The following is a 26579-nucleotide window of genomic DNA, read 5'->3' as shown; positions in this document are numbered from 1 at the left end:
ATGGGACTGCTTCTTTAGATGAGGATACCTTTCACAGGATACACTGTTAGACAGAAGTTAGAATTTGTCTGGTAATGCAAAAAATCATTGTGTTGATGAATTTTGAAACAGTTTTGATGGAGATTGTTAGAAAATAGGATAACCATTTCTAGCAAATAAGAAACAGAAACAATTGAGGGGCGAAAAAACCAACCTAGATAATTTCAAAGATTATCTACCTTTGAAACTAATAAAAAAAAAAGAAGCTAAAGGAGAAAATAAGTAGGATGTGGGAATTTCTTACAAACAGAAGCTTAAGAGTTGGTTACTCTTCCCTGTCACATGTAATCCTTGTTTTTCCAAGACCTATAAACTGGCAATTTTAACACTTCTCTGCATATGTAACTTGAAAAACATTTAAAGGATGATAATCAACTTTTAGTCATCAAAGAGGTTTTGAGATAATAACTCAAAAAACAAGGCAGCGTGAACTAAAGTTTGAGTCAGCTGAAGCAGTTGTTCTCAAGACTTCTAATAAAGTCTGTTTACTTTTCTAAACATGACAACGAGGCTCAAAGAAACCCCTCAAAACCCAAGAAAATACTCATAAATTAAATTTACATGGAAGAAGCTAGACAGCTGTTCTTGCTTCTACGTATCTTTAAACAATCTTTTTGCTTAACCAAAACCTGCTTGCTTTTATGAATGAGATTCTAGTTCTTTTTCATCAACAGTCAATAAACCCCCAGATGTCAAAAAGGAAATTTTTTTACATCAATGATGTTATTTGGTACTTTTGTTAGCTACGGCCCACAATGTTACTTTGGATACTATAGACAATAAATACCTATAAGTATCTTCTGGATAGGTTTTTTGTACATAGTCCTGCAATTCCATCTGTGCCTTCTCCTGGAATTTTTCTATTTGGGTTGAACTGGTCAGACCAGGATGATCTAAAGAAACAAAACATTTCTGTATGTCGATTGGTTCCCTATACATTGTGAAAGAGATGTACTTATAAGATTCTCACATTTCATTTCAATGAAATATTTCTCTGGTATTGTGATGTTTAACATGTTAGCTGTATAAAGGAAACCACTCAGTTGAACGTTTGCTTCTTGGCTTCAGAATTAGCTTGCTCACTTTTCTCTCCATAGTCATGTGTTATTCACAAGAAAGTGGACAAAGATTAAGCCTGTAGGTATGTATCAGGCAATGATACTCCGAGCTTATGTTTCTAACCTTGTTGGTTTAAATTTAAATGTTTGCCTCTGTGATTTTTCTAACCATGCTGACTGAGCAATACCTAGGGTTGTTTTCTTGACAAATCAATTTCTTAACCTTCCCAAGTCTGTCTCATGTTTTAATTCCAGCTGGCTCAGCTCCTCAGACAGTCAGGTGATCTGAGAAAAAACCCAAACCCAGAAAATATCATCTATCTTACTATGCCCACATATCTTCATTGTGTCCAAACTGCTTGTCCCTTGAAATAGGACAGAGCTACCTCTGGAGAGTTTGGAGAGTTTCTCGCTTTAACAACTTGAATAAAAACCCTAATAAACCTAATCCTAATGGGACAATCTGCAAAAACAAACAAAAAAAAGGCAAAAGAACATTTTAGGAGACCAATATCTTCTAATTAAGTTTTATTACAAAAAGAAAAATAATACTAATGTAAAAAAAAAAAAAACCAAACAAAAAAACCAACACACCAATAAGAAGATATCCCTTTCCTTTTTATTTTGTTAAATTCAGGGTGGTAAATACCTTAATAAATAATATACATTTCTGAATAAGTTTCCCTTTCACTCAGCCTGTCAGCAGTTTTAGATTAACCTTTCTGTGTCCTAGAAACATTTTTCCACCTTTGCTGAAAAGACTGTCACTTCCAATTTCTTTAATATCCTTACCTTACCATTCCAGAAAATCAAGTGTCTTCTTTGAGTAAATCCTCATATCTCATAAAAACTTCATTATACTTTAGTTGTCTGCTGTAATTTTTTTGGTAACAAATGGAAGACAGCCTATTTACATTTAGTTTCAGAGATTTTGTGGAATTTTCATATAAAATAGAGTGGTATTTCTGCTCATATTTCAGCTAGTCCTCTTATGAGAGTATAAAAATTGAAGTAAATTTCTTTTTGTTACTCCGAGAATGTATTTCCTCTAATCCTTCCCACCATTTACTGCATTAATATTGCTACTACACACATCCCAGATAACTTTTTACTCATAGATTCCCAGATGAAGGTAACTTGAGAGTCTAGTCTTCCAAGTAGATGTACAGGAAACACCTGACATATTGGAACTGTAAATAACATGGATATGTTGCTTCAAAGTTATTTTAAAACACATATTGTTTGTGGTAATCATTATGAAACAATCATTTTATCTGCAACTTACCAGATTAGTCTCATCTCAAGACATTAGTCTCATTTAAAAATTGCTAAAACGTTAACATACTAATGCTTATTATTTAAAGAGATATGGTTACTAAATTCCTTACCAGGGCTAAAAAGGACTATAGCTTTAAGGTATGCATATTCATATCCATCAATATCAAGCTTGGCCATGCTGTTACAGAACTCCTGAAGTTTCCAGATGTGTTCCATGACTTGCTTTATTCTGTCTCCAGAAAGTTTATCTGCAAAAAGATATTGCTTACTATTTCATGTGAGCTCAAGCACTTCTGATATATCAACAAATACACTTTTATAAACCAAGTCAAGCGATATTTTCAAGTCTTTCACTGTCTTAAAACCACTTAACATATAAGGATGGCCTAAATTATTATGGAAGCAAAGATTTATAAAGTTGAGCGAAAGACAGGGCTAGCAAACAGAATGTTAACTCTTCTGTAATTTTGCCAGGATAGCATAATCTGCCACACCAATCTTTTTCCAGTGATGTAACTACCACAGTAGATACCCTCAGGTATCTCTGTGAGGTCAGTGCAACAGAATTATAGATCACCAGAGGAAAGGTACTTATGCAAGAGAAGGCTTCACCTTCCCCTCGATCCAGGTGAACAATTTCGCCACTGATTAGGAAACATGTCATGAGAAATGTTATACAAATCTCTGTATTGTTAGCAGAACTGAAAACATACCTTCTTGTATGCTGTTCTGGAGGTGGTTGACAATAGCTCCCAGGATGGTAGACAGGCTCATCACCTGTGCACACTGTGCCAGGCCTAAGGTAAACAGTTCATTCCAGCAGGCACGCACAAGGCTTGTGTTACAGTCTTGCCTGTAAACAGCAGAAAGTCACCTCTAGGTAGTTTGCATATCAGGTTGGTATTACCCTATGTGTAATTATGTTATTTATAACAATTAATAATAAGGATTAATGCATTGCAAAACGTTTTACTAAAAGGCGTGTATTAATATATTACTAGTATTTCAGAAAGCAAAAAGAAATTACATACAAACTACAGGAAACCATTTAAGGTTATCTGTGAAATGGTGCTCATCAGTTCTTTAGCAAGATATCAAAAACAACCACTTAATTTTTACAAATTCTTACTTTTGATTTGCCTTTAGTTTCTGTAACCACACAGTAACATCAGATATTGTAGTTATCCTCCCCTCTGCCCTCTTCTATTTTATTCTTTGAAACAGAGAATATTGCATAGCCTTCGCACAGTTTAAAAATGCATTAAAAATTAAACAATATCATAACTAAAAAGTTCAAAATAGCTGAAAAGTGTTCAGATCAGTGCTTAAATTCATTCGAAAGCAAACTGTTCAAACAGGATATGTCCACTTACCCAAGAGCTTGAAATGCAGGTATGGACCTAGCCCAGTGCATAGAGAGGAAAAGGAGTCGTGATGCTGACTCACAGATGTAGTGCACATTAAGGTACTCTGGCATCGGGCTGGGCATTGTCAGCTGTAAAAAATACAAGTACAGTTCAGACACAAACTGGTTTTTATTATCGATGAAATAACCAGCAAAAACATTCAAACTACTCTCATAGTCAGTCACAAGCAACTGTGTGACAAGAAATCATCGAATGAAAACTATGCCAAATAACTCATTACTGTGGGCAAGGAATGCAAATTGGGAATAGGAAGCAAGAAATTATGTGGGAGAGAGCTCATACATCTTAAGTGTTAGTTTGATGTTAGTAAGATGTTTAAAGAAGCACATACCTTAAATGTGACATGTGTATCTGTAAGTAGGGGTCCTTCCACTTCAATAATTGGTGTTGACTGATCTCTACTGATTACATGAATATTCCCTCCTCCTGTAGGATCCATCCCATCTGCCAAGGTATGAGCTGCTGTACCATCTGTGGTATTAAGTGCTTTAGCCAAAGTATCAAATGCCCTTAAAAAATAATAAATAAATAAACAATGAAAAAGCGCTTCCTTACACCGTAAAAAAATTCAGAGTAGTGCACAAATTAAACACTATAAAGCATTTCCACTTATAGAGGTAACATACACAGGAACTGTTTATGCTAAGACACAAGGTCCAACTTTTCATTACAATCTGGTCCCTCTGCACTCTCTGGACATTAATAAAAGGAACAGAGCTGCCCACATATCACTGGTAAGAGATCTCCCCTGTAGGGGAGGATTTACTACTGTAAATCCCGCTCGGATAGTTTTATCCTAGTATTTGTACTAGTAAAGGACTCTTGTGCTGTGCTGGTTTTGGCTGCGGTAGAGTTAACTTTCTTCATTGTAGCTAGTATGGGGTAGTGTTTTGGATTTGTGCTGAAAACAGTGTTGATAACACAGAGGTGTTTTTATTACTGCTGAGCAGGGCTTGCACAGTGTAAAGGCCTTTTCTGCTGCTTGTGCCACCTTCAGTGAGGAAGCTGGGGGTGCACAAGAAGTTGGGAGGGGACACAGCCAGGACAGGTGACCCCAACTGATCCAAGGGGTACTCCATACTGTATGATGTCATGCTCAGTAAATAAGGTGGGGGGACGTTTGGAGCAATGGCTTTGTCTTCTCAAAGAACTGTTACATGCGATGGGGCCCTGCTGTCCTGGGGATGGCTGAACACCTGCTGCCCATGGGAAGCAGGGAATGAATTCCTTTGCTTTGCTTATGTGTGTGGCTTCTGCTTCACCTACTGACCTGTCTTTATCTCAACACATGAGTTTTCTCATTTTCACCCTTCTGATTCTCTCTCTGATCCCACTGGTGGGGGAGTGAGTGAGTAGCTGAGGGGCTTAGTTGTTGTGTGGGCTTAAACAATTCTTTTGCACTTACCATTCACTATCCTCCCCTTTCTCACCTTCTCACACACTAGGTGAGGATTACAAACCAGATGTTCTCTGGAGAACAGAATTCCTGTCCTTGTCCCTGTTCTTGATGTCCAATTTTTTGGAACAGTGGAGAATAATATGGTTCTCTTCTAGACAACGGGCCTGAATTTCTTTCCCTTAAGAAGAGATATGGGCAGGCACTCCTGATCTCACAGTACAGTCAGAGCCTTAGAACTCTTATGACAGTAACATGAGAGTCTGACCCCTGGACTCCTTTTTACTCACGCTGTTGTTGGATCAGTGCCCAAATAAAGCACTGTGAATTCCCTTAGGATAACAGAGTTTAGATGTAAAGAAAAATTTTGTGCTCCAATTTCATACCAGTGGACAGTATTACAGTACAGTGCTGTTTTGCCACTACTTTTATCAAGACGTTTCGGGGCCGGTTTTCTGGAATTTTATTTCTTTTTACTTTAAAGAAAGAGTACGAGGTTGACAAAGTCGAAGTTGCGGTGTCCAGTATTTTTAAATATCAATTCATTTACTTGAAGAGTATAAATAAAAGACTTAAAAACCTTAGTTAAACTCCTCTTAAAAATCTTCTTTTTGAGAAACAATGGACAGCTATGAGGCCAAGTATTTTTCTTATTTTCCTATACTGCTAAATTCAACCTAACCCCCACTCCCCCACAAAAAAAAACCCAACAAAAAAACCCCAGCCATGCAAATCCAAGCTCTGCTGGAAATTTTAATATTTCATTTTCCTTTTTCACATTTTTTTATTAATAAAGACAATAAAGACTTTAAACTCTTTCTAAACCTATATTACTAGCAGGTTTTTGGCAGTACAATCTCAAAAATAAATCTGAAGTAATAAAGACCCCTAAAGAGCAGGGCTAAGGGCATAAGCATTGCACAGAAGAACCTTACATAAAACATGCCTATGAAATTGAACAGCACTGAAGTGTTGCTATTCTCAGAGTCTTTCACGGTCACAAACTAGTAATTCATTACTTTTCTGAGAATGAAATCTGAGCTAGCTTCAGAAAACCGTATTTGTAACGCAGGACACAGTTCTTCACAAGAGGACAACAGCCAAACTTGATTCCTAAAGAATCAGTTTCGTGTTTCAAAGTAGGGACAATCTGTACTCTGTCTGCTGTCACAAAACCAAATTCCTTCAGTGAATGAGTGTAAGGATACATCATACAGAACACAAATTGTTAAATAAAATGCAAATATAATGCATACCGTGTAATCTCACTTGCGGATTGCTCTTCTTGCTGAACTTCAGAAGTATCTCCATTATTTAGTGACTCACTGAGATTAGCAAGAGATGTTACAACATTTGCTAGTGTTCCTAAAGCACCCTGGCTTGTTTCAGCCTAAAAAGGAAGAACAATATTAGTAGATCAAAATTATAGTTGATGTATCATATATAAATTCTTCCCATTTTTAATCTTTTTGCATTTTTTCCCTTATGTACCTTTTCCTTCCTCCTGAACGCCTACAGGAAGAACAATGGCTTTCAATGATCTTTAAATCCTACTGTAATTATCAATCCTAGTCCCAGAGGAGGTATCATAAGGGCAACTACCTGTGGCTGACCTTTTGCAGAAACATACTTGTGAAAAGAAACCACATTTCTATTGATCAGTTTATTACCTCCCTTTGTAAAGCTCTTTGGACTTACCATGACCTCTTCTCAAGAGTAACAACTATTTAAGTCTACATACAATAGCTAAAATAATCTAAGCAAATTAATATGTGTGTTCAGAACTGAACTGAAAGAGTAATACCTTGGAGTCAGCAGCTAGGAGGACTGTACCATCATCCCTGATCAAAGGCTGCTGAATATTTACAAGCATTCCAGGATCAAGAAGTCCTGCTGACCTGTTCAAAAGCATAAGGCATCTGATAGTATTTTACATTAATCAGAAGAATGTGTAACTACCTATGACAGAATAAAACAAGTTTTTAAATTAACAGTTTAATGAAGCTCACAGTTTATTCATCAGGACTTCAGTCTTTCTGAAACAGTTTCCAAAAAGTAGCTTGAAAGACAGAAAGACTGGAATATCTTTTCCTTTCCTGTGCAAAAGCAATGACAACTTCCCAAATACATATCCTCTCATTTGCTTTGTATTCTGGTTTATTTTGCTTTAAGAAAAGTTGTCTTCTCATGCTCTCAGAAGTCACCTAGTAGCTCTCAAGTTATACATTGCACTTTGGAGGAAGGCATAACTGTGCATTTCAAGTTAGACAATGGACAGCACTGAAGAAAAAGTCATGGAAGTATATTTTACATTCCAAAATACAGTTAAAAACAATCACGCAATCAAGGTCTGCATAAAATCTCTGCTGCCTTTACTTCTGCTACATTTTGATCAAACATCCTTTCCCTTTGCTGTATCTAATTTAGGGAGACAGCAGAAAGTCTTTGCAAGAAGTTTATTTGTTACTTAAGTGATGCTCCAAGTCTCCATAATACAATACCAATGCACGCAACACAGGTTAAGGTTGCAGCAAGTTATAGTGAATGAGCACAGGCTGCAAATTATCATGCATTATGCAAATCTGAACCCTACATAAATAATAGTTGTACTTAATGATTATAATATTGTTTATAGGTCTGTAAGGGATCTATAGCTTCTCAAAGAAGCAAATGTGTCTGTGAGCACTTTTGAATAATCTGACTTGCGAATGAGAACACTGAAAAACCATTCTTAAGAAATTTGCAGCCCAATCTTCTTAACTGCAGTATCACCAATCTTCTTAACTGCAATGTCATTTGTTCAACAAAGAATATATACATATTAAATTAAACAATTATATATATATGAAAACTGAATAATAAGATCCAATTTTTTAGGTAGTTCTTAACCATTTGTAAACTACAGTTTTAGAAATGTCATATTTAACCTAGAGTTCTTTTTTATTCTATTCAGAAAGAGACAAATCTTGCTTCTGCAGTCATGTGCATTTCCACACCCACCGCCTTTGGAGACATCTGAGAGCGCAGGAACCATCTTGGAGCATCTCCCACATAGTAAAAGAAAGCTGCTGTTGTTTTGCTGTTGTTGAAAACAATCTCTTGGGGTTGGAATCAGCAGTCACTGCAATCTCTTTTACTACTGTCTTTAGGAGAAGGAAGCAAGGAAGTCCAAGTCTGCCACTAGCAGATCTGATTTCAGAGAAGTGCTAACCCAAATGCATCACAGAATTAGCCCACATGCTTTTTGCCTGAATATCATTTACTTGCCCTGCCTTTGCTCTGACCTGGCTGGACAAGAGCCAGCTCTGAACTGAAAACTGTACACTTGTACTCAGACATAAAAACTTCCATGAAAAGTAGAACCTAAATTGGGCTTGGTAATGGAAAAAGATGATGTATGAATTAGAGCTCTTCTCTGTCCAATTCTTTAGAGTAGAGGGAAACAAAATACATACATGAATGCGAAGTAATATACACAAATAACCTGGAAGAAGACACGAGCAACTGAGGTACTCACCGTGTCCCATCTTTATCTGCCACAAACGTTGGAGTTGCTATAAGAGGGCTTCGCAGATCCTTTCTTATATAGATTTTTTCAGTAGAAGCTGCACAGTTGGTTGGTTTTTCACGTTGCACATCAAAAGGCTTTCTTTCACTTTGAACCGCTACATAAAGACAAAACCATTCAGATTTGAAAGGAAATAACTCAAATGAAAAATACAAAAAGAAAGTAAAATTCTCAGTTATGATGGTGTACCAGCTCAGTGCAAAACTAGAACTTTAATACAAAGAGTGAAAAAACACAGGTTCCAATTTTACTCTGCCTGTGAATATGTGTATTTTTAACTAAGAAGGTCACAGATTGATCTTTAGTTTGAAGTTTTGCTGAACTGGAGTCAAATCTTGCTATTTTCTTTTGCATTTAGTAAGATGGAGTATTCTACTGGTTGTGTTTTCAATTTGTTTAATTATTTGTTTTTTACAGGGAAAGCTATACCTAAACGTTAGCCACATTCCTACTCTGGATGACTCAAAACAATGCAAATCCAGAACGAACCCTGAAAAAGTCAAGACAGGCAAGTTCCATGAGAGATGCAGGCTAATTCCCTGACAGTCTCCACATATCCATTCATTCCACCCAATTAGGGAACAGTGTTCCAAAACTAACCCTTTCATAATTTATAATATTTCTACTTGATAATTGAAAAAAAATAAGCTCAGTTTCCAATGTGCTGAACAAGTGAGGCAAATTTTTAACAGAAATAATAAGAAGCAGTAACTTTGCAATTTTAAAGAAAAAGTGCATCTTTATAATATAAAAGTACTATTATTAAACATATTACATAAAGTTATCTGAAATCTAAGTCACTGAACTTTACAAACTCTTCTATAACTTGGCATAACATTGGACTGCATTGATTTTTCACCTAAAAATGAGGATGCTAAAATGAATAATAGACTACAAGAATTTTTAAGTCTTGTATTAATATTAATTCTCACAACACTATGCCCATGTAAGGCATAATATAAATGAAGACAATATTTCTGTGCTATTCATTATTCCAATTTATCATACAGCAGTGATTGCTCTGGAAGATTAACATTATTAACAGAGAAACAAAAATATGCAACCCTCCTCTATAGCCCTTTTGACTGTAACATTAAAATACATGGATATGTCTCTATCCTCATAACCAGCAAGAGTTATTTAGTTCCTGACTTTATTTTTGTTAATTAGTAAAATTTAGGAGCTTAAAAGTAGGTATATCAATTTTGTTGGCTTGGTGGATACACAAATATTAATCAGAAACCTGACCCAAAGCCCAGTAAAGTCAGTGAGTATATATCCTAATGATATTGGGATAAGAAAGGGTTAGTTTCTGGAACTGCAGCAGTTTCTCTTGTACAAATGTCTTCTCCAATATTCAGTACAGTGTGTGCAAAGTGGAACAATCACCACAACAGGTCTGGAATTCCAAAGTGCAAATACAAGTATCTCTTTATTTAAAGTTTAAAGTTCTGCCTCCCTTGAACTTGGTGGTTGGAATTTATCCTGTCCAGATCACATCACAAAGCAACGAGATAATAGGTTTCATGAAGCGCTGAACTGAAGAGGCAGTTCGGCTGTTAGCGCTGGACATGTACGAGGCACTGCATACAAACAGGCAAGCGTATTTTTTAATATGTAACAGTTTATACAATGCCTCATAACCCCATACTCACAAATGACCAAATTAACAAAAAAAAATTTTAAAAGCGGGGGAAAAAAAAAGACATTAACTACTTTCTATCACCAGTTGAAAAAGCCACAAAATTAAACAGTAAGGAAAGCAGATTCTTGAAGTGGAACATTAGACCTAGATTTATGTCAATCCATATTAAAATATTTTGTATTATAAACATACACAGTGTTTTAACATGCATTCTGAGTGAGGCTCTAACTGGGCTCCTCAAAGACTACAGTAGTTTGAAATAGTTTGAAACAAATCACTACTGCACCTCAGACATAAAATGGCAACAAAAGAAAGGTGCTGTAGGTGCTTTGGCTGCCAAAAGTTCTGCTTCCTTCAAGCAACATACACCAAAACGGAGAGAACATACAAAAAGGTGGTAGCCCACATATTTTTTATTTGGTAGGCACAGTATCACATTGAGTACTTAACACTCACATTCCATTTTCATGCCCATCTCTAGACATTTCTTAAGCCTACAAAACTGGCAGCGATTCCGATGGTGTTTATTGATGATACAGTCCTGGTTGCTACGACAACTGTAGGTCAAATTCTTCCTTACACTTCTTTTAAAGAAACCTTTGCATCCCTCACAACTGACAGCACCATAGTGACGACCTAGGAAACATATATATTGTTATCAGATGGAAATTACTTATATTTTAGCATAGAAATATTTATTTTAATCAAGTAAATCATTGTAAGTCACCCTTTAAATTTCTTTTGTATTTGTACAATCATTTTGGACCATGAAAGCATTTATAAAGTCTTACAGAATGTTTCCTGTTTAACTACTGTCAGTTTTTTGCTGAGAGAGTGGAGAGAAGAAGAAGGCTAAGCCTATTTCTGAATGTGTGGTATATGAAGTTGCAGTTCCTGTTCTGGACAAGTACAGATGTAATTCTACCTGCTGTTACAGACTATAGGATATATTTAAAGAACATACAGTCCAAAAGTTCAAGTAATTTCAGAATATAAATAACTTTAAAACAACATTTAAAATGCAATCTTCATTTAGATTTCCTGTATATACCAGTTCTGGTATTGTTTTAATTACATAAAAGAAAGTGAGGCAAAGAGACAGAAGGGTGCCTTCTCTGTAGCATGAAAGCACAGTACACTTCCTTGACTAATACAGAAATTTTACCTCAGGACTCCTTGTAACTGCCTGGATCTGAAACACCGAGGATTCATGTGATCTTTACTTGCCTTTTTCTGTGATAGTAGAAGAACAAAATCTACCAGAAAGCATTAAGCTTGTTAGAGAGCACTAAGAAGTGTTTTCTCAGAGTAGCTAGACTTTTGTAGGTGACAAGTTTATTTCATGGTTTCCCATCACTGTGCAGAACTTGACTAAATGCTTCAAGGAGTCTTCTTCCATTAGCAGGAGCTATTTAATCATTATTTATCATACGCTCCAGTTGAAGGAAAAGAATAATGTTCTTCCAAGCAGAGTTTAACTATTTTGTGTGTATAAATACAAAGTATGTTATCTTTTTTCATTTAAAAACTCAATTGCTTTTGCCATCGGCATGGCTAAAATCAGTTAAAACACACAAAAAATCATCTCTTCATCCCAGTCATCCTTTCTAGCAACTTTCTTCAATACTACCTTCTATGCTTCCTTACCTGATGCTTTATCGCCACAGACTACACAATATTCTACTACCTGGGGCCGCTGAACATCAGTTTTTCCCAGCAAACGTTCCACTGAAGCAGAGTCTGTCACTATCTAAAGCAAAATTCCAGAACAAAAAGACATAATTAGCCAGACACGAAAGTAAGGAGCTTAGCCTACAGAACAAGATTGGTGTATCAGCTGAGAAGAGGTGACTAAATTTTAGAATTACATATGTAGTATAAAATGCAATTTAATGAGAGGTTTTACTGTCAGTGCTGACACTGTTGAAACGGTCATATCAAAACAAATTCCAAATAAAACTGGTAGTTTTGTTGAGTACAAATGAGTTTCCTCACTTGTGCAACAGTATTTTTCCCTTCTTGCAATTGCTGTCAAACAGCTGCTATATTTTAGTCAGAGATGGTTGGCTTTCAGATGATGTTTCCACGTATCCCTTCTCTAGCTATTAGGGGCATGTGGTTCAAAGGGGATAGCCTGAAGCTGAGATTTATTATAGAAACAGTTTAGCTTCCAAAGGCCTTCAATTCCAAAACTTCTGTTCCAAACATTCCGCTTAACACAGAAAAATTAAAAAAACCCACCCCTCTACAATGTCAAATATCCTATTTAGCATAGTAAAATAAAATTTAAAAGACTGTTACTAGAATTTTTAAAATATTTACGTACAAATGATTCTTCTTGCTGTAAAATATTCTCTACTGTAACAGTAGCAATAGGGACCATGCACTTCTTTTTTTTAATTTTATTTTTAAGACTGCCAGGAAGAAATCTCAAATTTCACTAGGGGGAGGTAGATTATTGTTTATATCGCTGGCTTTGCAAAGCTCCAGTTGGCCTAGATCATGCTCAAAACCCACAAAAAAGCATAGCAGAGGATAGCTTCTGGTCTAAATAGCTGTTATTGCAGTGTCTTGATACTGAATGTAAAAGTATGAACTCACGTAAGTTTGCTGAGCTGAGTTGTATCTCTGTATATCTGTGAATACTGAACAGACTAAGAAATCCTGTCACTTAAGCCCTATCTTAAGTACTCGCTTATGTCTTTGGAACTTGAATTAGAACAGACAATGAGGGGTGATGAGTGCAATAAGGAATGTGAAGACAGAAGAATTTATGATTGAATAATGAAGCCTACAATTAGTATTGTTTAATCCATATCATTAGATCTTTAGAAAACCATTGCAATTGGTCTTAAAGCAAACACAGACTTAAAAAATCTAGAAACCAAGAATCTCAAGTACCATATTTACCTGAATTCTGCCTGGCACAATGTTGTCCGTGGTGGTAAAGATAAGCTGTTTGGCATTAGATGTCTCAGGTGCTGCCAGTATCACCTTTCCGGCACCAGTTCCGTCTGGACTGGCTAAAATAAACTGTTGCTTTGGAGACACGGCAGAATCCACTGCTGTCACTATTTGAATTTTCTGACCTGTTTGCTGATCTGTCACAATCTGTAAAACACATTAAAGAAATTCACGACTGCAGTAAGCTTTACATTTTAAAACCTTTAATGCTCTCTCAAAATTATATCCATGAAAAATTACAAGGAAGCTCTCCGACTTTTCTTCATAGATGTCACCAAAGAGATGTTCTCCAGTCATCAACAACATTTACCTATATATTTTATCTAAGATGTTACTCCTCAAAGTTATCAACAAAAGGTGGAATTAGGCAGCCTTATTGTTTCATGTGCTGATTCTCAAGATTCTCTTATGGTGGAAGGTTTCTATTTTTGATACAGTTGTCTGGTACCATAATCTCTATTTTGCCTGGTAAAGTAACCATATCAACATTCATCAGTATTTCATTAACATTTAACAAGTCCTATCTCATTTGCCACTGCATACATTCTGATACATTAATGGCATCTTTATATTATGTACCAGTAACAACGACCCACTGTGCAGCATTCTCAAAGGCTAACTTCATGTTAAATAGATTAATCTCCCACTGGCTACTAAATGAGTGGGAGGAGGCATGCCCTTAGAGATGACCTCAGGTGTTCTGTTGACAATGTTTGCCCATTTGCTGTGGCTAGGGCTCAGGAGATTTGTACATGTAGGCTAGGTTTAATCTCTGTAAACACTCTTCACTGACCACATCATCAATATAACTATTATACACAGCCAACCAATCATCACCACATACATGCTGAGGAAGAAAGAGAATTTTAGTTTGCATTAAAAATGATCTGTACTTCCATTTAAGGAAGTATTCCATAGCATGCTTTTGTATAACCCTAAGTGGGAGGAGGAGAAAAAAGGAGAAAATGTAATAGCTAATTAATAGATTTTTACCTGAATGCGTTGTTGTGAAGCTACAGAGGAGTCTGTGGAAATTATCTGGATACGCTGGGAAGGGCTGGTCATCACTGGAGATTCAGATAGCGAAGTCTGAACAGTCTGCACCTGTAAATAATACATAGAATTTTAATCTACTGTAAAGGTATTGAACACTTTTAAAAATACATATATTTATCAAAGAACAGATGGACCTATGGCATGGAATCTAAATTTATTGGAAAGGTTACAATCATTAAATGAACTTGGATTTGTTTTCAATGAATTATCAGAATATTGGTTTTTGGGAAAAAAAATACATCGTATGCAGTAATGTGTCAAAACCCAGGAAGCTCCACAAGTTGTTTTTATTAAATCCTCTGTTAAACAATCTTGGAATGATTTGTTTATCAAAATCTATACAGCTGGACAACAGGGTAGTGTCAATTTAAGTTTGCTTTGAAAAATCTTTTTTTAATATACATATAAGTTCATTTTTTATGTAAAAAAAGAAAAAACAGTTTGGACAGCAAGGAACCTGTACTGCAAGTCTCTTTGGGAAAGCAGAGGTGTTAAAATACACGGTGCTTAATGAAAACATACCCTTCTACTCCCCTATTGCCTGTACCATAAGCAGTCTGATATATTATAAAAGTCTAACCTAACTTCAACATACCGTCTCTAATTATCTTTAATACACAGGTCACAAAAGTTGCATGTTAAATGAGGAAAATACACAGGAGAGATGGAGAAATAGCAGAATCTTCTAATTATTGGATGATTCAAAGCATTCAGCTGCAGAAAACAAGATACCTAGGCAAGAAAAAAACCAAAACTTCCAAAATCAAGACTCTTAGTGGACACATTTAATCAATGATCTTCTTGTCTTCCATGACAAATTATTAATTAAGCTACACGCTCCTTAAAAGGTATAAATTAGAACTAGAATATATTTTAAAACTGTTTTACAATTCTTCACCTGCAACTGTAGAAAAGTATCACCACCAATAACTTCATATGCTGAAGTCTATATAAATTAATAGTGATTTGCCTTAAATGACACAGAAGATAAGAACAAAGCTTAAGAAATATAAAAATACACTTAAAAACATATGTATCTACCCTTTTTATCATTAAATTAAAACCAAGTATTTGGCAATTAGGTGCATTTTGAAGACTAGCAAAATTAAATTTGGCTTCTGTTTCATCTATTAATAATTTTCTCATTTCATATATGTATATAATTGTATAGTTACCTTATTTTTCCTAATTTTTTGCAGTTTCTACACTTCAGTTGGAATCACATTAAGTTTCCAACAGATAGGTATATACAAAATATATATGTATATATAAAACTGGTAGACCGAAGCTAAGCTTCTCTAGACATTTCATTATTCTTATGTCATTTGAAATAAATAAGGTTTCTTCATGGCCATATAGTTGTTTGCATACTAATTTACCGATTTACCCATCACATATATACACATCTATGTGCGAGTTTGCATGAACATATGTATATATATAATACATTTCTGTACTTACTAACTAAATTTTCAACACTTTCTGTAGTTTATTTCCCAACCAGCACACTGATTATGAAAGGAATATTTGAGCAATAAATTGAAGGAATAATCAACTGGTCACATTGGGAAGGAATTTTTAAAGTCTCTAATCTTTTCTAACAAGCAGAAAAATATTTCCTATATTCACAGCAGTAAAAACCAAAGTAATTGTATTGCTTGAATACACTGGTCTGTTCTCACTAAGTGTAAATCAATTTCAGAGATACTGATTTCTAGTCTCTTTCCTATAATATTAATAAAGTAAGGCATAATTAAGCAAACACAGGCTATTTTTAACTGCACCCATGAAACAGCTAAAGAATTTCAGTAAAAAATACGGTATCAGGTTTTATACCTGCATCTCAAATCAAATCAGAAAGACTTATTTTTCTATAGATATTTTTCCTAATTAACTTCTTTAGCTATTAAATTAATAACAGGCTTTTACAAAAAAATGTATATTCAAATATATTTCTTTCACAGATGTAAGATATATCTAAAAATGTTTCAGTGATTCTCTTTGGAGAAGAGAATATTCTGACCACTAAGGTCTTTTCTAGAATGGTAGATAAAATTCAATTCCCGATAGAAGAGCTCTAGTTTAACTGCCCTAGCAGGATGGCAGTGCAAGATCTTGTATAAGACATACAAAGGCAACAGTCACGGAAGAAACTGCAGTTGGCATATCCACATCCTAAGAAAATCTCAGACTATGTCTTATGGACCACCCCAACACCTTTGTTACACCAGTGGCTCTGCCACTTCTGGTAACAGCCTTGAATTCAGAGGCTGCCAAACTGCCTAAGCCAGGGAGGAGCTCCTTATTCCCATATGCACTTTCTAAGAAATACCTCTCGGGCTGATGGTATGTCCAGGTTAACAGTAAATTGAGAAAAGCTGTATTTGAACTAAAACTCGTTTGAGAAGACTTTGCATTAAAACTCCACCTTGAAGATTCATCCAGAAATGAGAAAGTGGCCAAAGATAGTAATGAAATATTAAACAAAAATTGCCTTATTTTACACTTCATCAATTCTTAAACCAAAGCAAAACCTTATTCCATCAGAACAGCAGTGTTTCTACTCTCCTATTCCAACACACTGTGCTTCATCTGAATTGCTGAACTACTTACTGATGTAACACGTCAGAGATATCTGAAAGAGGGTCAAGAAAATACCTCATGGGACCAAGATATCCAGTATTTTTTGAGTTCCATGGCAAAACATTCTTTCAAAAAGGTTCAATATTTTGATAGGTTCTTATCAGGACACTGAGAGAACTGAAAGCAACTAAAAATTCTCCAACAGTGCAGCTGTCATTAACAAGATCCAGGAAGCACAGGGCTCACTGGTCACCTTCTGTGACTCTAGGGCCTCTGACAGGGAAAAAGGATGCACTGGGAACAGTTTGTGGCTGTCATGGAGCCAGCATGGACAGTTTTAGCAACTACTAAAAATTCTTCCTGGTCACATCAGAGCTGCTGTTGGAAAGAGGAAACAGTCATTATTCCTCCCCACAGTGACAGCTCTGTTTAAAAGATTTGCATTAAAATCTAAGGCACTACACAGGGAATGCATCTCCACTTCAAAACTAAATACAGTTTTCTTAAACAATATTCAAGTCAAACCTAAGTCAGTGGTGGGACTGAACCCAAGTCATTGACATATTGCCCAGTACTAAACAAATACTTGGGAAAAGCAGCATTACTTATTTTTGCATTAAGGCTAAAGTACTTTTCCTGCTTTTCAAAAGCTGTTCAGGATGAGGAGGAATTGCTGAAATTCCCTCCGAATCCCGTAGCTGCTCTCTGTTCTCCAGTCTCATGAAATGTAAGTAAAGGCAACTGCAGACACTACTCACCCCCAACCTGTTCAGAAATACAGAGTTTTGTATTTCTGTGTATTTTGACAACCCTTTCCGTAAAGCAATTCTTCTGGATGTCCACAGAAATATACAGTTGCAAAAATTCAACAAACAACACTGATATAAAGCAGAAGCAAGCAACAGCACTGAAACCAGCAATTACAAGGACAATTTTAAAAAGTCGTAAAAATAAAGTACAAAAGTACATGCATTACTGGAGCACGCTCAGCAACTTCTGTGATACATTCAGTTTCATTGAAAACAAATCTGATGAACTATCGCTCAAGAAAGTGAAACAACATAGAGCCTTACTTGAATGACAGTCTGATTTGGTGCTTGATATCACAGTTCTCAATAAACCCAGGCACTATGTTTGTTGGCAATTATGTGGAAAAAATTATGCAGATACAGCTAAAGCTGTCGATATTTGCATTGGGTTATCCTGTTTGCCACTTGCCTCTCAGTTCATAACTTGAAATTCAGTGCATGATCAATGATGCTCTTCTTCCATTTAATTTTCATCAATGAAAAATATGGTATTCTGAAAACCTCTCATTTTTTAAGGCCAGTGCCAAGTTTGATTCTAAAGAAACAGTAAGTACAATATAGAATTTTAGCTCATGTCACGAAAACTAGTGATGTATTTACCTGTATTAAAACCTGTATCTGATGGAAGAAACAAATAGCAGGCAGCCAGCCATTCATAAAAAAATGATTCAACATTTACATGGTCCTAGTATTAATGAATTCTTAATGAGATAATGCTGCTTACAACTGTTTTTCCATGAACAAAGTTTTCACGGTGTTATGTAGTGGACAGGCATATAGTTTAAGGAGTAGCTGAATACCATAAAGAGACGAAGCCCTCTATTTACCCACCGGCCAGGAAGAAATCACAGAGCTTCGTACACTCTTGAGATGGAGCGATCTCTCCAGTGGCAAGATACAACCATCACACTATGTTACCACGGTGCATTTCCTGCACGAGGAATTACAAATGTCACATATTTTATGTGTTTGAGATGTTATTATAGCACCCAAGTTCTACCAATATAGGATAAGGTTTGCCAGTATTTCCATTACAGGTTTCTATTTCCAAGTATGTTTGGAAGTGTTTTTAAAAAATGCAGCTTGCCAAATTGATACCTGGTACAGAAAACTAGAGTGATAAATCTCCTGTTGGTTTTCAGTGTGAAACTCATGGAGCTTTTTGTAACTACTCCTTCGATGTTACTTCCAGGACACACTAAAAAGAATCAAATTTTAACAAAAAAAAATAGTTCTAAGTAGGGAATCTTGAATCCACTTCTGAAAACAGAATCAAACTTGTATTTCTTTCTTATATAGAGCTTCTTCTTGAACTAAAAGTATTTTTTAAGATCCAGGTGTAATAGCACAATAGATGAAAAATAGTGCAATACTACAATAGATGAAAGAAACCTCCAAACTAGTGTCTGAAAAGTGGCCTTATCTAGAGAGATCTCTCAGCCCACTTGCACTGAGCTATATATTAAATCCCTTAATCACGTAAACATATGAAAAATCACAGTATTTGAAGGCTATTAAACAAAATAATTTTAATCAGACAAATGATCTAGTTTATTTTTTGACTGAAGTTTGCATAGTGAAGGAGATAAACGGGTTATTTTCTATGACAGTGAGCCCTTATAGTTTGTGTTTATTAGTTGATTTAAACATTTTAGCTGTTGAGCATCCAAGTTTCAGTGAATATACATCAAGATATCACCTAATATCATTTAAAGTAGATTTCATGCTCTTTTTTCTTACATGTGTAGGCAGAAAATATAAAACCTGATTTAAATTAATCACCCTACTGTAAACTGAATACAGTGCATAAGTAAAACAGGTAACTTCAAACACTGTGGTGGATTCAGATTACAACTCAAATGAGAAGCAGAAACCTTTCATGTCCAAAACGGTCAATCTAATGATCAAATGATGAGAAATTTCATTGTATTAGTCTTTTTAACAATTCACAATACAGCCAAGTTTCTCTATAGCTCATGCTGAATTTCCTACTTGCATTCCTAATATGGGGGCCACCACAATGAAGTTAGGTGAACAAAACACATATTGGTGGCAGTGGTTTCATATTTGTCCCCAAGTGTAAAGCAATCCTGCTCTATAAAGATTTTCTGTTCCATTTATGATGCTTAATTGTGAACAGCAGGGACTCCCTAATATGTTTTTAATTTCAAAATCTCATATACCAACTGTTGTGATATTATCTGTCACTCACCTCAGCCACCTGCTGAGTCTCCACTACCTGCTGAGCCAGCACCTCCATATTGGTTGCCATGGTGAAACAAGATCATTAGAGAACCTGTTTGGAAAGACGCCAGCAACTTCCATCAGGTACAAAAGTCAGGGATTTTTCTTATTATTAAAGAAAGCTCTGAGATGAATTTTTGGTAATTTCCAGTTCTGCTTGATGCATCTGGCAAATAAGCCAAGGTGCCACGGATGCGTGTGTGCGACTATATATGTGTGCACATATACGTATATGGGACGGGCACACTGCAACCGTGCCCTTCAAACAGCCGGGGCGCAGAGTTATACCCGTACTCTATAAAGACTCTAACATACTATTTCCACTCTATTATTTAGGCAGTAAAGAAGAGATGGGAATTTCATAAATGAGAAAGGACTAATTTGAGTGTCAACTACTGATGCAGTTTGTGGAGTTCATAGATCTCTAAGGCACTTTCCTCAGCTCAAGAAGGATAAACCTTACAGTTAAATGGCTTCTACACCCCACACTGAACACAGGACAGCAAGCTAAGAATGCTGTTTTGCACAAAATTTCATCAAGTCATTCCATCAAATTGCCATGTTCATTCATATTCTTAGCGTAATCTTGCACAATAAGAGAAATAAACTGTCACATCTAAAATGTACTTTCCATTATCTAAACTATTTTTTTATTATAATGTGATGGTATTATCACTTTGAGAAGAAAATACTGCAGAATCATTTTATCCTATTCTGAGTGACTGCACACTGAACTTTACAGCCTTTGGGGTTAAAAAAATAAAAAAGCAAAGCAATCAAGTATAAAGAAACAAGAAAAACCACTTCCTATATATTTTTAATTATCATTATTAGGGCTGTGTTTCTCCCAAGGTAAATTTAAATAAGATTTCCAATCAATTAATTCACTTTTTAATTGTGACTTGCTCATTACAGGGCCAGATTTCAGATTCTGACCCAGGTGTAGGTAATGAAACAGCATTCCTGAATGCTGGCCCATTTGATGTTTTGTTGAAAACCTCTGTTTGTATCTCCAAAGCAATCATTTAATATAAAATTTAAAAATACTGCAAATAATAGCAAAATGTAACAGAAAAATGCATTTCCCTATGGAAACTATTTATGCTAGTTTTTCCTACAGCTTGTCATTTTTTATTCAAGTGTTCGACTTACACATTACTATTATGAACCATTTCCACCAAACCCAGTTTGTGAATGGTTTCTCAGTTGTTCAGTAATTCCTTTTCAGTGTTTTCTCTTTTCTTAAATTATTTTATATTCAGCAAGAATGATAACCATATGGTCATAACGTTATTTTCTCAATGCTTTAAGATGAAAGAAACCCTGCAGATATTTTGTTCATAAAAGTACCTTTCTGAGACACAAAGAAGTCTTTCCTGAGGTATGGCTTTGACAGATGTGCTGGTGGTGGTGTAATCCACTAAGGTTTTTTGTACTTTCGACCCTTCTGAAAGAGCCTTAAGCTGAGGCTATTAAGCTGATTCGATTTAAGCCCAGAGACACTACACAGCCATACCAAGCTTCTTAATGGTGTCGACTCCCAGAAGGCAAAATCAGCTTCTCAGCAAAAGCCTTGAGAAGCAGTTTGTGAGGCAACAACGAAAAAAAATTCCCCAAACAAACCAACAAGAGGTGCAACCTAAAATCTGCAAGGAAGCACATGGAGCACCAGGAAACTATTTTTAATGTAGCAGTGTGGCAGCCAGCTCAGTATGTGCTGAGGTACTGCTGTCCAAAACACGGTGTAAATCCATTAATCTCTCCCTAAGCTGCAGCGAAACCTCAGAAGCAAGTCATAAACTCCATTTGAGATATACTACGGGTACGGCCCAACCATGACGACATGGCAATAGGCCAAATTCAAGATTATTGAAATTTGCTCCTTTGTCTTAAGGAAACGAAGTTCTTCACACTGCGAGCTCGACCCGGCTACACCGGCGGGACAGGAGGGGCGCGGGTGCGGCTCTGCCGGCAGCCTCTGGTACGTTGTTCTGGCGGCCAGGACACAACCGGCACCCCAGAACACAGTGAACACCCCCGGCCCTGGCAGGGGCACGACGGGCACCCCGCGATCCGGTGGTGCCTTGACAGGCACCCCCTGCCCTGGCAGGAACGCGACGGACAGCTTGGAACGCGACGCGCACCCCCAGGGCCGGCGGGAACTCCAGGGGTAGCCCAGCCCGTCCCCGAGCCCCGCGGGCAGGGCGGGCCCAGCCCCGCGCCGCCCGCCGCAGTAGGGCCGCGTCCAGCTCCCGCCCCGCGCGCCTCAGCCCCGCCCCCCGGCCCGACCAATGACCTCATGGCAGGCGCAGCGCTCCCCCGCACGGCGCCCATTGGCCGAGCGAGCCGCCTGTAATGGCGGCGGCACCGCCCCCCGAGCGCAAGAAGAACCCCCTGGGGACGCACTGAGCACAAGATGGCGGTGCTGGCCTCCCGCCAGGGCCCAGGCGGGGCTCCTGCTGCCGCCATTAGGCCCCTTCCCCTCCCCTCCGGTATAGCCTTGTGTCAGACTATGGGAGGCCTGAGCATGGCAGTGAGGAAGCAGCCGGTAAGATGGCGGCGGTCTCAGCCCCGTATGCAAAGTACCCACCGCCCCCTCCCCTCCGCCCTCCCGGTGGCAAAGGTAAAAGGGTCGGGTTCAAGCCGCCGCCTCCGCCCGCTCAGACTCCATCTTCTCTCTCTGTGTGTTCGTGTCCCGCGATCATCGCCGCGACCATCGCCCCTGCACCCCCCCGGACAGCAGACTGCGCTCACCGCGACCGGACCGGCTCCGACATCAGCCGGCCCACACTGCAGCACAGCGGCTCCGCCACGGGACTGCCCGCCGATCGACCCAGCACGCCGCAACGGTCCTTTCCTCTCCTCTCTCTCTCTCTCTCTCTCCAGGAGCTGTAGGCTAGCCCAGAGCACGGCTGGTGCTCGCTTACCAGCCAGATATCGGAGCCGTGCAATCCCCCTCCCTTAAACCCACCGTCACCCCTCCCCTCCCCTCGCTGGGGTGTCCCGAGCAGGGCCCGCTGCCGCCGCCCCGCGCCCCCTCCCTCGTCCTGGCCCTCACGAAACAAACCCACCCGGGCCGCCTCAATTTTAAAAAATGGTTTTTACCTCAGGAATGGGCGCCAAAGGTGCAGTGGCGGTGACCCGGGCGGGCCGGTGCTGTGGCGGTGCCCAGCAGCGGCCCTCCCTCCCCCCGCGGGGGCGGCGAGGGGCTGTGGGGCCCGCGGAGGGGAGGGAGCCGGGGCTGTGTTGGGCCGGGGGTGTTTTGTTGTGTGTGCCGTGCTGTGCCCTGTGACAGGTCAGAGTTCGTGACCCCGCCGTCGCCGCCCGGGAGCGCGTCCCCGCTTCCTCTTCCAGCGCCCGCCCTGCCGCGGCCCCTCCATCCCCCGCGGGGCGGGGCTGGCGGCGGGGAGGGGCTACCGGGCTACCTGGGCCGCCCGAGCCCCGCACCGCTCGGTCCGGGCTTGGCTCCCGGGGCAGGGCAGGGAGGAGCTCGGCCCCTGGGGCAGCGACGGGAAGGAACGGCCCCCGCCTTTGTCCGTCCCGCTTGGAAAGCTTCTCGGGAGCCGGTAGCCCGAGGTAATGGGTTGGCGGTGGCTGTTCCGTGCGCCGGTGGTGCTGGTATTCCACGTGTATCTTGGTTTTCGCTGAAGGTGCAGTCAAAGGCAGGCTCGCAGTCGAGAGAGGCTCTCACAAACGCCACCGCCAGATTGTACCGAGTTCTTATTTCATTTTCTGAAGTCAGTGTCATTGATTAGGGCTCTCACGGTGAAGCTGGCCGTGAGTCTTGTTCTGCCTCTGAATGCTCAGTGGTAGGCGCAAGCCAGGCTTGAGTGAGGGATTGTTTGTTTTTCTTAGAAGTGGCTATTTGGGGCAGGGATATGAGAAATAAAGAAGTACACCTATGAATTACAGCCTGACTGTCACAGAATGGGACTTAGCAAAGCACATGATGTACAGATGTCTTTGCAATACATAAATAAAGGAAAATGTCTCAATGTCTTGGGTGTTCACTACGGTAATGTTAAATACATGAAGAATTTTCAAATTCTCAAAATATCTATATGCCTTTAGAAGCAGGGTTTTTTTAACTTTGTAAAACATACTATTAAAGGGTGTGACTGAATGAAAGAAGGGAAAATGCTGAAGCCAGATGTGAAATGCTGCTTTCCCCCTCAGTGCTTCCTGATGGGCAAGTTGAGGAAAAGTTTAGGGTACAGGAGTTGTCTCCTCATTCTTCCTTGTTTGTGCCACCAAGAGAAGGCCTTGGAGCAGTTTTATTCTCAGCTCTGGTGGAGTGCAGTCCTGCTTGATGTGCAGCTCCACTGTGCTCACTGAGACTGGCAACACTAAGTGCGGTCAGGAAAGCTGCATCAAAAAAGCTGTGACAAACTTTGCTGCAGTGTTTGTGATAATTTCAGTGATATATAGAACTACACTGTATGCCCTGAACTTGTTTAATAAGCAAGATTGTATTAGATAATGCTGAAGTTTCCTAAATTTATATACACTGACTTCTAAAAGAGCATTAGTAAAAAGTGTTTGTATAGCCATTTTTGGCCTTAGCTATGACTGAAGAGAAATAAAATTAATAGAAGATGCTGAAGGTGAAAAAGATCAAAGAAAACTGAGATAGTCTACAAGTAAAGGTTAATAACTAGACTGGCAGCAAAGAAAATTATTCTATCTGTCTACCACAGTGTTGTGAGCTGACCATGGATTGCAGCCAGATGCTGACCCAGTCACTCGCTGCCCCCTCCATAACAGGACAGGGGGAGAAAAAGCTCATAGGTCAAGATAAAGACAGATCCCTTACCAATTGCCGTCATGGGCAGAATAGATCCGTCTTGGGAAAAATGAATTTAACTGACTGCCAGTTAAAACAGATGTGAATAGTGAGAAAGCCAGAAATTAAACCACCACCTTCCCCAGCCACCCCTTTCTACCAGGCGCGATTTCACACGCGCACCCCCTCCCCGCCTCGGAGCGGCGCTCGGGGGATGAGGGATCCCAACCAGCACAGACCACCTCCTGCCTGCCCTCCTGCTCCTCACGCTTGTGCCCTGCTCACCGAGGGCTCCTGGCCTTGGGCCTCAGTTCCTGCCAGGAGCGCGGGCTGCACCGACGGCTCGTCTCCTCAGGGCTCCGCCGAGGGCTTCTCCGGGGACTCCTCTCCTCAGGGCTCCTCTCCTCACGGAGCGCGGGCTCCATCGAGGGCCTCTCTCCTTCGGGCCGCAGTTCCTGCCGGTAAGGATTCAATTGCTCCCAGCCATAGTGGAGAAGGGATTTTACTGGTGTTCATTTTCAAACCCACTTGCTGATAACAGGGACCTTTTAGCTCCTCCCTTTGTGGGATAGTTGCCTTAGAAGAAAAAATGTGCCGCAAAATTGTCATGCAAGAAGAGGAGGGAAGAGGCCCCGTGGAAGTTGCACGCTGCTCAGGAGAACAGGCTGAATTCCCCACAGAGCAGAGGTGAGATGTGCATACTTGTGGAGAGGGAAGGAGGTTTTAGGTGTGGAAGGAGAGAACTGCTGCAAGAGTACTAATGGCATAGCCAAAGCCGCCTCTCTGGCCGTAGTGATGGCAGTAAAAGTACATAATGGACTAAGTCAGGGCAGGCCAAGTACTACAAAATAAGAATAGGATTTGAGGTTGCTCATGGGTTTTAAATTTTTGGGATATTGTAGGTAATTGGATAATTAGGATTAGTATTGTAGAGCTTTGTTGTTTGGGGTTTTTTTAAGTTCTCATTTCAGGTGTTTAAAATTTTCATAGAATTTTCTGGAAACTTGATGTAAATTTTAAGAGCAAAACTGATACCTAGCATGGAAGAAATCAACAGTTATAAGTGACTGACAAGGTTTTAACTGTATAAACTGGTCTTGCTAATGCCACATTCAATTTAAATCTCTCTTTTAAGTGTTAGTAGATGATTTTTGAAGTATGAGTCCTCATGCCTTGCTTTTTTGTACATGGCTGGGCAGTGCTGAGGGACGCTGGCGACCTCCATCCTGTGGGGTTTTGCCATCATATCTCTATGTTCATCTCTTAGCAAAAATGACCTTGCTGTCTGATGTAGGCTTTTCAACTGCAGAAAAATATCACTATATAGAATCATTAAGGTTGAAAAAGACCTCCAAGGTCATCAAGTCCAACCTTTGACCTCATAACACCATGCCCTGGAGTCTAGAAACTTTCTTGTAAACCTTGATCAAAAGTGGTGTCACAGTGTTACCCAGGCTGAAGAACTGCACTGCTTTTAATACACAGAAGTTCGTATGTTATGTTCCCAAGTAACTTGTGGAGTTAAAGTGGTGTTTTTCCCTTAGTATTTAAGGGAATACCTTTCCCCCCTCGCTGAGTATTGGCACTTTCTTTTACCTTCACAAGCAGTGATATTCACTGAACATGGTTACAGCCGAAGTAGTTGTTATTACTTTTGCATCAAAGTAGCATGCAAACAGGAAAAGCCTGGTTGGTATTCATGGCTGTGTGGTTTTCATCAATCGTAAAA

The 26579-nt window shown here is 39.1% G+C and overlaps 1 protein-coding gene across 10 annotated transcripts in view; it reads right to left on the bottom strand.

The window, feature by feature from the left end:
- The window catches only part of NR2C2 (nuclear receptor subfamily 2 group C member 2), a 34908-nt gene extending 11393 nt beyond the window's left edge, over positions 1 to 23515 (bottom strand). Inside the window, exons 1-15 of one of the 10 annotated variants that reach the window (XM_051788872.1) lie at positions 23173 to 23230; positions 20036 to 20119; positions 18655 to 18754; positions 14369 to 14479; positions 13322 to 13522; positions 12059 to 12161; positions 10868 to 11047; positions 8716 to 8863; positions 7003 to 7096; positions 6455 to 6588; positions 4134 to 4311; positions 3749 to 3870; positions 3089 to 3228; positions 2486 to 2623; positions 827 to 932 (exon numbers count right to left, since the gene is read on the bottom strand). In XM_051788872.1, coding sequence (XP_051644832.1) covers positions 827 to 932; positions 2486 to 2623; positions 3089 to 3228; positions 3749 to 3870; positions 4134 to 4311; positions 6455 to 6588; positions 7003 to 7096; positions 8716 to 8863; positions 10868 to 11047; positions 12059 to 12161; positions 13322 to 13522; positions 14369 to 14440 — 1616 coding nt within the window. In that variant the 5' untranslated portion in view covers positions 14441 to 14479; positions 18655 to 18754; positions 20036 to 20119; positions 23173 to 23230. Of the gene's footprint in view, positions 1 to 826; positions 933 to 2485; positions 2624 to 3088; positions 3229 to 3748; positions 3871 to 4133; positions 4312 to 6454; positions 6589 to 7002; positions 7097 to 8715; positions 8864 to 10867; positions 11048 to 12058; positions 12162 to 13321; positions 13523 to 14368; positions 14480 to 15026; positions 15164 to 18654; positions 18755 to 20035; positions 20120 to 21417; positions 22289 to 22821; positions 22843 to 23172 lie in introns of those variants that run through there. The other 9 variants (XM_051788873.1, XM_051788874.1, XM_051788870.1 and 6 more) reach the window with 9 other exon arrangements.
- Between the last annotated feature and the right edge of the window lie 3064 nt (positions 23516 to 26579).

This window comes from Manacus candei, unplaced genomic scaffold (genome assembly GCF_025592945.1).
Source record: "Manacus candei isolate 608988 ecotype Guabito, Panama unplaced genomic scaffold, ASM2559294v1 h1tg000025l, whole genome shotgun sequence".
Lineage (NCBI taxonomy): Eukaryota > Metazoa > Chordata > Aves > Passeriformes > Pipridae > Manacus > Manacus candei.
This window is presented reverse-complemented; position numbering and strand designations above follow the sequence as displayed.